General features: G+C 45.2%; 1 protein-coding gene across 3 annotated transcripts in view; it reads right to left on the minus strand.

The window, feature by feature from the left end:
• Positions 1–12718: 12718 nt before the first annotated feature.
• PWWP2A (PWWP domain containing 2A) overlaps positions 12719–13594 on the minus strand; it is a 29857-nt gene continuing 28981 nt past the window's right edge. For all 3 annotated transcript variants that reach the window (XR_012996382.1, XM_076350491.1, XM_076350490.1), the window contains one exon: positions 12719–13366. Coding sequence is in view for 1 of the 3 variants with exons in the window: in XM_076350491.1 (XP_076206606.1) it covers positions 13353–13366 (14 nt within the window). In the remaining 2 variants the exon portion in view is untranslated. The remainder of the gene's footprint in view (positions 13367–13594) is intronic.

Below are 13594 nucleotides of genomic sequence, written 5' to 3' on the forward strand. Positions count from 1 at the left end.
TGGGTGTGTCGGACTCCAGTGTCCAGGCAGAGGGCTGAGCTTACCTGGGCAATGCGGGTGCGAGGGCATCTGCGGGGAGAGAAGTGTGCTCACACCCAAGAGGCCGTGCAGGTCCAGGTAGGCTAATTAGCTGTAAAACCACTCTGCTTTCTGAACTGAGCTCTTCAGATTCAGGGAAGGCTTATTGGGTTGGGCAGAGTGTTGGGACTAGTATAAATGTTAATAATCTTTCCTGAAACCTGGAACACTACGGAGCAAAGGTGTCCAAGCTGCTTCAGAGGAGCCCTGGGCAGAGGCAGTGCTGGGCTGAAGCTCACAAGCTCGGCTTGTGCCCAGGCCGAGGCACTCGGGTAGGTCTGAATCATGCTTCCCTAGAGCTCCTAGTTCAGCATGGGGCGGGTAGAGATGTCAGTTCTTGCTGTTGCAGGCTCCGTGCTGCCCGAGAGTGGGAAAAGGGGCTGGCCCTGGAAGCAGTACAATCTGTCTGCGCCTGGAGCCAGGCAGTCCCCCGACTCTTGAGTTACAGTAGCTGACTCCACACGGGCTGAAGGGTGGGGAAAGGAGTTCCTCTAGGCTTTTGTCTCATTTACCAACGTTAGCGCTAGTCCTGCATCACAATGTGAAGCAGCTTAGGTCTGTGCCCTGGGTTTCACTCAGCTGCAACGTATGTACACCCTTAGAACATAAGTAAATGGAACCGCTTTGAAGCTACTATGGATACTTTAAATTTTCTATATATCTTTGTTATTACCAAATAATTGCTATCTTTACACACTGTGTGTACATCTGTTATTTACCAGTGTATGGCTGTTGTGCAAAGTTACAAGCAGTGCCTTTTAGCAACCTGCTACTTGTCTTACAAGTGAGTTCAGTGACAAATTTTCTTCCTTCCATTCTGTTGCTGCTTCACATCTTTAAAGGGCTGGAGGGCTGCACATATGCCTTCTTGGGTGGAGGCTGGTTAACTTACTCTGGAAAATAAAAGCACAACAAAACTTTTGAAATTACTACCTGCTGTGCAAACAAAACATCAAATAAGCGTGCAACTTCCCTGCTGGACGCCTGATGAGTACCTATAGTTTTAAAATGAAGGGAAGAACAAATGAAGCTGAAGGATTGCAGCTGATTTGCTTTCCACGCTTGTGTTTGTAATTTAATTGCATTGTGTGAAAGGGGGGTTAGTGTCAGTGGAAATCGGGCACACCATTACCGAGGACTCAAATCTCTAGGTCATACCTACTCCAAGTGCCACTCTCCGGCTAAAACAGAAACCTCTGAAATGCGTTACCTGCCATTACAGCAAGTTCACCTCTACGTAAAATTCCAATTAATTGCCTGAAAGAAGTCCTTTTGCATTGTCCAAATTCTGAACAATTGCATTTATTTTGCTTTTTATTTTTAAGGGATTTTTTTTTCCATCACAGCTGCCCCCAGAACGGTAATTGGTACTTCCTCCTGGTGTAACTGGCCACAATTCCACCGCAGTGCCAGGGTGGTGTGAGTCACGCGTGTTGGGCTTACAGCCTCTAACAGGAGACAAATGTTTTGTGAAACATAGTCTTTTAAATATCAGTGCTCTTACACCAACAAGTTCCTTGCTAATTTGTTCCAATAGTTACTCACCTCATTGTAACCAGCATGTGCCTTTTTTCCACTTTGAGTTGTCTGTCCTCAGCTCCCAGCCTTTGCTCCTTCTTACTCTGCCTGCAAAATAAAAAACATTTTAGTACCTGGCCTTTTCTCCCTGAACATGTTCACACAGTAATGAAGGGGGCTGTTGGTCTTCTCCATAAGCTGAAGAGACAGAGCTGCTTTAAGTCTCTCCCTGATGAAGAACTTTCTCCAGGATTTCCATACCGTCTCGGACCTTCCTTTTTTTGACATTAGGAAGGGACATCGGAACTGACACTGAGATTTGTCTCCCTTCTGCTCTGTACAGAAGGTACGACGTTCTTACTCGCTTCTTCCTTGTTTATGCCCTCAAAGACTGTCAACCTTTTTGGCAACAGAAGTGCTAAGTTTTAGACCTCCCCTCAGCCTTTTCTGGGATAGCTGAGATACAGACCACCCCTGTTTCTGCAGCTGTGGACAAAGTTTTCTTCCTTGTGTTAATGCAGCTAAATGCTAAATTAAGTCCCACTTTGTTTGGCGGGCCTGGCTTGCTAAGCAATATATGTTGTTCTGTGTGTTTTCCTACCACTCTGTTGCTTACCAGCGCTTTCAGGAGTGACTTTAGATTTGCTTCTCAGTCACTGATGAAAGCGTCAGATAGTACGAGGTCTAGCAGTGATTTGAGCAGAATCTCGCAGGAAGCATCCCTGTCTGAAGGACAGTGGCAAACTGTCTGAGAGCTTAATCCACATGTGCATCATTTATTTTATACTGTAGATTGTTATCTGTAAATATTGCGTATACTGTAGAGTGCCATGCCAGGTGATGCGTCTTTATAATTAGACTTACTAAGCCTGGTTGAATGACAAGGTCTATTTTTGATGGATTTCAATTGCATGTTTGCCTTTAATTCTTTATTAATGGATTTCTGATCCTGTTTTCAGATTCCTATCCCTGATGTCAGATTATCCGGCCTATATTTACCCGCGTCTTCATCTTTGCCCTCTGTTGCTCCACTGACCTGTCTCTGTATCCAGCATTAAGCCCATATCTGGGCTTATTTTCAGTCCTGTTACTGTTCTGCCTGGGTGCTAACAGAATGGCAAATACACCATCCCACTTGCTTTAAATTGAGAAATACCCAACACCAGTACTTTTATGGTCTGCAGCAGGCCCCCACCGCATTTTGAGCACTGCTTTTGGTCCTAATAGATTAAAATTTCTCTTGTGTCATCTTTGTTAGTCACGTCTTTTTTAAGCTTTCCTTATCAAGACTGTATTCTCTTCCATCAAGTTTATAGCAACTACCTATTTTGTCTTCCCATATGCTTTTTTTTTTTTATTTTTAATCGCTGCCTTCATATCACTGTTGAACCTCCTGGCTGTATAACCAAAGATTACCTCATTTTGTAGTTTTTTTAAAAAATTCTATTTCTTTTGTCTAGCGTCTTAAAAATTTACATTTTGTTTTTAATTTTCTTATTTCTAGTCAAGTTTACCCAATTTTTCCTTCTAGTTTTAGTTTTTTTAAAGGAGGGGTAGAAACGGAAAATACGTACATTTATATGTGGGTAGATGTGCATAGATCTGTGGGTAACTCCAGACTCTCTGTAACCACCAACTTCCAGGACACTGATTTTTGTCTCTAGACATTATAATACGGCTCCAAGCAACATATCCAGGATCTCATATTGGAAAGCCCTTCTAGAAATAATTTCAGGAAGCGCAGAGTGCCCAGTTTATCCTGGGCTCCAGGATAAGCAGGCTCCAGCAGTTTATCTTTTCATCACAATGATGAGCTTAAAAAGTAGCTCATCTGTTTTCTGGTGGGCCCATTAGTCCTGTTTCCTGAGCTTTATCATCACGCTCATTGATACGTGCTCGGTAGCCGTTTTAGTCTATAGAGTATGTAAAATTGCTGCTGCTTCTTCCTCCACTTACTCGACCCTTCCTGAATAGGTAATACCCAGTAATTGCCAGTCCAGTCATTTAAGTCATTCCGTTGCATTACCATATTCTAAAGCTTGTATCATTATTTTTTCTCAATTGTGAGACTGTGCAAACGTTCTTATTGTACAGGAGTACTAGGAGTAGGAATGAGGAACTAGAAACCTCTATGCGCTCGCTGATAATTCAGTACCGGTTATTTACAACGCTAAATTTCAGATTATATCACTTTTGTTACCTCTACCTCTTCCTCTTCATGTGTGATGGGAGCAGGATACCCAAGAGAGCCATCTTCACCCTCCACTTCTCTGCTGCCACTCAAGCCAGCTCCACCTCCTGAGTCAGACCTGGACACAGAGACAGTTCAGAGTGGGTGTTTGAGTTAGGACAAAACCTAAATTACTAAAAATCCAGCAGGTGAGCTGCCCCAGCAGGGCTTGCACGCTGGACTCAGCCCAGTCAAGATGACCTTCCCCACCATGGAGCTCTCCATGCCATAAACCCAAGATGTGCAGTGAAGTACAGCCATTTCCAGCGTCTGTCTTCATTTATTCAAGGGATCAGAAGAATCGCTGAGGTTTTATGAATAACTTTACAGGGTCCCTGTAGTGTCCCATACTCGGTAATTCAATCTGTTCTCCTTCCTGTGGTTATTCCCAGCAGCAGACCCTTGCTGGGTGTCTGTAACCCACCCAGTCTTGCACCACCGTGCTCGGTGGTGGCTGACCCACAGGGCTTCCAAAACTGACACTTCACAAAGCTCTAAGGTGCGTATGTGGGTTCCTGAGAAAGCAAACACTCACTTATCCCCAGGGAAAGCCTTGTCTTACTGTCTCCTCAGCAAAGTGCAGCTATCCGCCCAGCTACAGAGAAGGACTCCACAAACCTTGTTAAAATCCCATTTGCTTTTATTTGACGTCACTTTGCTGCAGCGGGAGGTGGGATGCCCCGAGAAGGTCTCTCCCCCAAACACTCGCCCTGCCATATCTTGCCACGCACCCTCATGAGAAAACCCAATGCAGCATCACGACCAAGTCGACAGAGGAACAAAACCAGGGTTGTTTCCGTTACCGCGCAGTGGACGCCCTTTTGCTTTTGGCTCTTTCTGCCCCTGGCAGCGTGCAAAGCCCCATCCCCCCTTTCTACCCCCACCTTGCTCCTTCCCGCCTGCTCTTGCCTTTTGGCTCCTCAATGAGGAGATGCGCCAGATCTGTCCCTTTCCGCCGCATACGTGGCACAGCCACGCTGCTGACCACCTCTGCGTGCTCTCGCCTCCCCTCAACCCCCAGCATAAACCACAAACTCAGGTAGGCTCCCTCACCTGCGGCTGCCGACCCGCAAGGGCCGTGCTGGCTGTGCACCCTGCTGCTCCGCTGCCACCACTGAGCATCCCGGGCAGCAGGTCCGAGCTCGCCTCTCGCTTCTCCTCCCCCTTCTCCCAGGTCTCCTCTAGGACCAGCGCCTCTGCTAGCAAATTAACCTGGCTCCGTTGAGCAATGAAATACCACTGTAGTCCACTTGTGACTGTCAGACCACAGCCGCTGCCCTCAGTGGCAAAGCAGCAGGCAGCTCGGCTGCACCGTGTCTGAGGCAGGCACAGCTGCCTGCCCTTAACTGGGATTACCAGAGTGCCCAGCTCTGAGGCAGGTGCTATAAAACACAGGACAGCCCAACCCATTGCAAATCAGGAGTAACCAGCAAAGTCCATCAATTTCCCCTAGGAAAAGAATAAAACCAGGTCTACGAGATGAGCTCGGCTTGCAGAGCACCCTCAAGGGGCATAAAACATCGGTGCCCTGACCCGCATGGGCTCTGCCAAACCCCCAGGAGCGCGGTGCTTCTGGGAAAGGCTGCTTGGGCGAAAGCAGGTTTTTCCAGCTAATTCTGGATTCTGACTGCGAGAGTCCCAAGGCCTGGCCTTCGCAGGAGCTGAACACCTGTAGTTCCGTCAACCTCACCAAAGATTTGGGGGATTTAGCATCTCTTAAAAGAAAAAAAAAAAAAAAAAGCAGCTCTCCATTCACATTATAAGATCTGTCTCCCAAAACACCAGCCCTAAGCGAGGCAGCAGGAGGCAATACTCGGAAAAGAGGCCGTGGGACTGACATATGCCATGCCCATGACTGTAAGCACAGTGTTTAATAGCACAGTGCTATTAAGCAGGGATCTGGAATCTCTCTCAACTCATCGCATTGGGATATTTAGGATTTGATAAAGCACCAAGCTTTGAAGCCGAATCCTTCCTTCCCCAATTAGCACATTTCAGCACAAAACTTCCTTGAGATCTACTTACCTCTGATTAGCACAGACACAGCCAGAGAGAAAGGAGAAGCTGCTGGTCACCAGTTCCTAGGCTTTAATTAGCTGTGTTATTCCCAAGGGATTATTGCAACAGCCAAGCTCTGTTGCCGGCTGCTGCAGCCAAGAAGCAATTATATCAAAGTGCCACCTCTTTTTAACAGTAGGTAAAGATGTTTAGGGGCACATCTAATGTGCAGCATTAATACGTTGCTCATTCACAAGCTTTCCCCGTTTGGAAGAATCCCAGCATTTTCTTGTTCAGCAGCTTAGCTTAATTTTTTTTAAATGTGCAGCCTCCTGCTCGAAAGGATGTAATTGCTGGGGAGTATCTTTTATCGGCAGAGGCTCTGGTCAGCCCGTTTGTCTGCCGAGGCACAGTAAATTGTCAGGCTCTCGGCTGCTGTGGCATTAAGCCAGAGTCATTACAGCCTACCCTGACAAAGCAAAGTCCTTTATAGATTAAAGATCCTAAAACAACTGAAAACTATTAACCACATTTTTCTGATTCTGCATGTTCAGTGTTAATCCCCCCAGTTGGAAACTTCACCATCTGCAGCTACGACTCCAGCCTGGAGTCCCCGTACCAGCCGGTTTCTCATCCACCGGTTCCCGAGAAGGTGGTGTACAAAGCCAGTATTCCTTAAGCGGACGCAGCAGATGATACAGGTTTGCCTTTCCTAGCCTGGCTGAGACCGATAGTCTGGTCCTGGCTCCAGTACTGCCTGCACCGCATCCGTCAGCACCCTGCAGTGACTGGGCGGGCGCTGGTCTCTGGGTGCAAAAGTGTGGGTCCCCCCGCGGCTGCTGACCAAGAACCTGACCCTCCACCAGCCACAGTAAATAAGACTTCAAGTGCTCAGGCATTAGTCGTGCCCGTTCATCTGGGATAAACATGCATTGTCGGCCGGGTTTTTTCTTTTCAGTTTCTAACTCTGGCATGTGAAATGAAGCCTGTCCCCGGTACAGCCCCGAGCGCGGCGGCGCGGGAGGTGCTCCTGAGCAACACCCTCCCCGCAGACTGACGCATCGGTGAAGTGGGATGTCAGGAAGAGCGGGGGAAATGGTATTATCTAGACTAGATGGTAGCTTTGTGCCTGGCTGCTGGAATAGCTTCCTAAATGTATTCCTGGAGTGGTGCTGGCGAGTGCCAAGCGATAAAACGGGCCCCTGGAGAGGCAGCGGGGCTGTGGGCTCTGCTTGCCTAATTGCATTTGAGCACAGCTTCTGACAAGTGCATCTTTCTTTATCTCGGTGAAGACTGACACATTTCCATTAGCTCGTTTGGCTGCGGCCTCCATTGTGGGGCACTTTTCTACCTGAGGAAGCAAGAATTGTAGTGTTTGGAAACTTTGGGAAGGGAGGAGGCTGGAAGCTGATGGATTTACTGCCTACGGCTACGGCCCCCGACCTGCCCTTGAAGCGACAGTTCTCTCTGTGCCCCAATGTACTTGTGTGTCCCTGCTCCAAGCTCAAATACAGCTGAGGCCGTGGTACTTGCAGCCAGCATCAAGTTTACTAAGCCAAGATGTGGCCGATGGCTTCTGATATGATTTTGCAATATTAATGAAAAGGTGTATGACGTACGGCTACCCCAGCCCCTTCTCACAGCTCATTCGCAATGTTGTCTTTCTAAAGGCAAACAGAGCAAACTGAGTGAATCATGAGAGGATTACGCGTATCTATCTGTGCAGTATTAGTATTTCTGGGATCTTATATTTAGCATAGTCCAGTATTCATCCTTTTACACTCTGGAGCCCCCAGCCCCTTCCTCTGATGGCTCAGAGTGCTTCAATGTTTGAATGAGCCCTCCAGCAGGCACAGCCTCAGTTTAATATTTAATGACCAAGACAACCACATTTGGTAATTCCAGTCCCTAAGCTCTTAAGATGCAGAGCTCTTAGCTGAAAATCTGGATTTCAAAATTAGAACTACCCCTCCTGGGCTTTGAAAATTTACCCCAAATTCAGAACACCCCAAAAACTTCCGCAAGGGTGTCCAGCCTGCCCAGCGCAGAGCGCCCACGGCTTGTGCTCCAATCCCAGCAGGGGAGTAAAAACAAAGACCACAGAAACACTCAAGGGAAAAGCAGAAGAATCATAAAAACAGGCTACAGAATGCGAATAAAAACCAGCTGCCAGCACTGTACGAACCAGCAAACAACGTGATCCTTTTCCTACTGCCACCCAGCACACACTGAAGCTCGCCGCGCACTGCCTTTGGAAAGCCCTGACTCCACTCGCCCTCCCTGCACGAAGAGGGAAAACAACAATCCACCTACGAAGACTTGAGCAAGGACAAGTGAGCAAGAGAAAAAAAATGACGACAGCGAGCGGCAGTTGATATCAAGGCCATATGCACATTGGCTTGTTTCTGCCCCGGCAGTTGCTTAGAGGCCTGCTGGTACTGCTGCGTCGTGCTGCTGCCAGTCTCTTTGCGCGCTCGTTAGCATTTGGCAATTTGAGCATTGCTTTACCTTTGATTCAGCAGAGGGATGAGCTGCTTTTCAAAACAGCTCAGGTTCTCTGCTGCACTGTGGGTGCTCCTGGCAATGCACAACCACACCTCACGTGTCAGAGAATCGTTCCAGCCTGGTGGCATCCCCAACTTCCCAGAAAGCGCAAAAACATGAAAAGGACTTCACCATGCAAATCTCAGCAGCCCCTTACACTCTTAGCAGCCTTGGAGGATGCTGTCGGTTGGGGAGATTAGCCCAGGGAGCACAAAGGTAATGCGAGAGTATCCCTTGCGTGATTTCCTCAGCCGCAGATGAGGCTTCAGGCGGGCGACTGCTTGCATCCTCCCACTGCGCTCCTCACCACATAATGCTTAAAAATAACGAGTACGTGACAGTGCCTAAATTTACTACATCATCTCTCTGTCTCTGATCTACCCGATTTCCTTAAGAAATCTGCTCATTGGTCTCACCCTAAAAGAAATCTTATTCCTCTGTACCGATCCCTCACATTCTAGCTGGCAAGCTATCACAAAACCTTCCTGCGCCAGGAGCTGCACTGAGCAGCTGCTCCGTGCACTTTTGCCCTCATTAAGTATCACCCTTTTGATGCTTCAGGGCAGCAGTAAACACTATTGCTGAGCGGCATTGTGTAGGACTGGCTTCATCGCTGAAGGTTGGGTTACTTTTATACTTTTGTCACCGAACTACTGGAGTGAAGATTAATCAATGGAGTAATTGCAGAACTCTGAAATCTGTCTGGCTAACCTCTCTTGTGGGCTTCACAGTCACGCAGCAAATCCAGCAGACTCCCACAGCGAGACGCTACCAACACAATGTCACAAAGGAAAAGCCATTAGTGAGCAATTACATTTCAGCAGGATTTCCCCTCTCCACCACAGCCTAATGAGGATAACCAATTCAAGAGGAACTGCTGCAAGAATGAATGAATAATGAGAGAAAGAGGATGGGAGTTCCTGTAATCGGGACAGAATAAGAAACAACCCCACGAAGGAAAAGAAAAACACATATGCTGGAGCTCTGCTCCAAGCAACAGACAGATGTGGACGTGCGCTCGCAGTTACAGGAGGCACCAACTGGTTTCAAAAGCATCATAGAAGCCCAGGGCCAAGACAACAGTCGCTACAGACAGCGTACACGCACGTGATCACTTCACTCCAGAAGCTAATTCAATTTTTGGGAAAGACTTCTGGCTACCGACAACAGGTCACTGCAACAAAACACCTTACTTCTTACAAAAGGGTTAGCACCTCTGTATCACCCACTAGTTCCTGGCATACCGTGCGCCATGAAAAAATTAATGCTCCCTTGAGATAAGAACTTCCTAGAAATCAAATTTATCTGAGCAGCTTATTTTTTGTTTAACCTAGGAGCTCAACTAAAATTAGGATATCTTTTCTTTACAGTAATAAAAATGCAAGTTGAAAAAATCTATATAAATGCTACCTTCTATTCAATGGGAGAGTGCAACTCTACAGATTCTGCCATTTGAAGAAACATTTGCCGACGTGGCCCTCCTTTGACCGCAGTGCCGGCGATGGAGAGCTCCGGTACAGGAGTTAGCTGTTAGGGCACAACTTGCTCCCCCTCCTACAGGGCACCATGGCAAGATAAAACAACTCAGTGCAAGGCATTTCTTCCCTAAATGGAGAAATACCCAATTACACTTACCTGCAACGGACAGACTTGCCTGAAACTGTTAGTATTGCAGTAAAAACCAGCCAAAGAAAAGATCAGCAGGCAGCACGCAGGCATTCAAAGGCCCAGCAATTTTTCTGCGTTTCAGCTGCTCTGTGCCTTGCTGCTGCTGCGACAGCATGGACCTCGGCTGCGCGCAGTGACATTTGCTCTGCCCAGCAGAGCTGGGGGAGCCCTGAGCTCGCCCCCAGCTCCGCAGCTCGCTCGGCACTCACCGACTGCGCTGGAGTCACGTCTGCAAGGTTCAGCAACCTCTTCCCATGACATCCACCTTCCTCCTTTTAACTGGGACTTAGCGCGTCTCAGTCACAGCCATGGAACAGAGCCATCAGGGCTTCTTTGTACCTGTCTCTACAACGTACACGTAATCTTTTCTTGCTAGTTACACAAGAAACAGAAAAGTTTTTTCCCATTGCTTGCGGGAAGCATCCGGCTGGTTGAGCATGACTTGGTATCTTTTAGCCACTGTGGTGAAAGGTAAGGATGGATAGAGACTTGGCCAGGTGACAGACTTCCAGCAGTGGACTAGTAACCTCAGTTTAATCTTTTGTTTAATTCAGAAAAAAAAAAACCAAACATAAATCAAAGGCTTTTGGGTCAAGGACTGATAAAACAAGGAAGTTATGACATCAAAACATTATTCAACATTATTTCCCTTTAAAAGAGCACTGAAAAAAATCAAGGCTTTATTTGAATAAATGTTACACAACATTCTTTATCATTTACTTCTCAGCAAGCCTTAAAGGGTGAATCATATTTTCCTCATTCAAGTCTACAAAATGAAAGAGGCATAGAGACCATTCAATATACAGACAAGAAGGTAGCACGGAGCAAAGCTTAAATATTAAGCAACTAAAGCAAAAAAGTGAAAAGCAATACATTACTGTAATTCTCTATCATTAGAATATCCCTGACAATTTCATTTCAAAATGAAAATCTGGTTTCAAACAAAATGGCTGCAATACTTTCTGTGAAAACAAACGCAAATACAGTTAGCTACCTTGTCTATTTTTATGCTATTTGCTTATATACCCATATTCTCCAATGCAGAGACCTGCATCTCTCTTAAGTGTATTTTTTATATTTCAGCTGCTGTGCACAAGTGCTCACAAAGGTGAGGAAATAAGAGCACTGGTTAAGAGTCAGATGTCACACAGGCAGGCACTACTGGCTTTTACTTACAACATCAATCAGTTTTCAATCCAATGTGCAATAACCCTGCTATTACAGTCCTGGGCCTTCTTCCTGAGCAGAAACTGTTTTGTACCATGTTGTTTGGTGGCTTCTTTTTTGTTTGGGTTTTTTTTTCGCGTGTGTGGATAAAAATGTAATTTATTAGGCCAAGACCCTCATTCATTGTCAATACAATCGGGGTTTGGTCTCCGGAGGTGAAAGGCTAGCACATACACAACATCAAATCGCTTCCCCTTTCCTCAAATGGGCTGTCTTGATTTTTCTAATTTGTAGTCAAATCTCAGGCCACGAACAGGACCAGATTGCTGATCCTCTTCAACTGGTGAAAAGGAAAAGCACTGTGGAAGAAACATTAATCTCAAATTTAAAAAAAATTGTAGTTTATTATGAAAAATGGTACAATTTGAACCTACTGTAAAGCATTATACAGCTATTTTTTAAGAAGTAGGCAGTAAGTATTCAATTTCTGGCTTTATACTCAGAGTTTACCTCTGAAAAATAGAAACTGAACCAACACGAAGCATGAACCGCCTCAGCACGTGTGTACTGCTGATACGCCTATCCTGGATTTGGATGCCTGTCCCAGCCTCTCACTTCCCCCCCCTCCGATTGTTTAACAAGTATAAACCTGGTGCCAATATCAAAGCCAAACGATAGAGTTGTCCTAACTTCAAATTCTACGTGATCAATTCAGGCTCCATACGCGAAGGCTGTGAAACTGCCTTCGAGCCGATACAGATGCCTCTCAGAAAGGTACCTGTTTTTAAATGATCTAGACAAAGACACTCTATTTTCTCCAATCGATTCAGGATATTAGTAAGGAGGAAAAGAGTTTACTACAAGTCTTTTCACTTCTATAGAAACAAAAATTTGACTTTTAATAGATTATGTGCACATTTTCATTTCTTCAAAACAAATATTTATTTTCCCAGGTTATATAATAAATCCCCTGCTAAGAACTTTGTAAGAAATGATACTGCTGCGAAAGTGTGCACACAATGTCAAATAATTAGTGACAAATAAATTAATATTTAATAACTCAATATTTCAGCAGCGTGTCCAGCATTCACAAGTTCCACCGAAATAAGTCTTACCGAACACCTTCGGGGGAGGGGAATAAAATGGATAAAACCCACCGGGTTTCTCTTTTTGATTTACAGCTATTCAAAGAAGTCAATGCGACTCAGATCAACAACCATCAGAAACACTAATAAAACCTTTGCTCTACTAGTTACCTATCTGAAAGATATTTATGTCAAAAGGAAAAATTAACCCATGATTTGAAATAGAAATGCCATTCCATTTAATCACTCTCCGTTCATGATTCCCATCTTGTTATAGTATTATAAGCAAAACGCTGCTCTCTGCGTTGTAGCCCTTCTTAACGTTATTCCACAATCCTCAATTCCCTAAGTGTTACAATAGCATAAATAAAATGCAACCATATTCACACAGAAGGAGCTTTCCCATAATACAAGGAGACATGGAGTTTGCGGTCACTGTCCTTTCCATCATCCCTATGGGAAATATTGGTCTCATATAGCAGGACTGTTCATATTTTACAATACAATTGGTTTTGGACATGCTTTTGATCACAGATCACAGCTCTGCTAACACCTGCACTAAATACTAACTAAGCCTCATAGAATGGAAAATCGCAATGCTAAAGTTAAGAATTAAAATAAAAGTTCAAAAGTTACAGTCAACTTCCCAGGCAATTGGCTCCATCACTGGCACCTATCAAAACATACAAACGTGACTGTCACATTACGAAAAACCCCAGTTATTTGCAGTGATTCTTCATACTAATAATTCAAGTGGTTCCTTGCATGTAAGTGTCATATAGTCTTTAATAATTTCATGCGTCATTTATTGCAAAAAAGTTTTATAAAATATTTCCTAACATCTTTTTAAATTTTAAAGAAAATGTACATTAGGTACAGATGCCCTAACAGGGTGCGAGGGGGAGCTTTAACATATTTACCCCCTTTCCCCTCCAAAAAACGTTTACTACTTGGTGAAGATATCAGAGGAAAAATAGGACAATTCAGTCTCAGATTTCTTTCAGTCCTGATGAGCTGGTGCTCTTCGTGGCAGTGTAGTGAGGTTCCATAAAAACAGCAGTTGACTAGTGTCTCTGAGCTGAAAAGGGGAGAGAAAGGGAAAATGGTTAAATGTCTTCCAGTAGATATTGCAAAAGTAGGTAAGCAAAATCTGAGGTGGCCAGAAAAGTTACCAGTTCACCTGCTTTGTGCGTTGTGTGCAGAAGACAAAAAAAATTATTTACGTTATCACAAGACATACACAAGTGAACAAACTCCTCAGTTGACTGGAGTTTTAAGAGAAGCTACCGTAGCAATCTATGCTATA

This window comes from Aptenodytes patagonicus, chromosome 12 (genome assembly GCF_965638725.1).
Source record: "Aptenodytes patagonicus chromosome 12, bAptPat1.pri.cur, whole genome shotgun sequence".
Taxonomy (NCBI): Eukaryota; Metazoa; Chordata; class Aves; order Sphenisciformes; family Spheniscidae; genus Aptenodytes; species Aptenodytes patagonicus.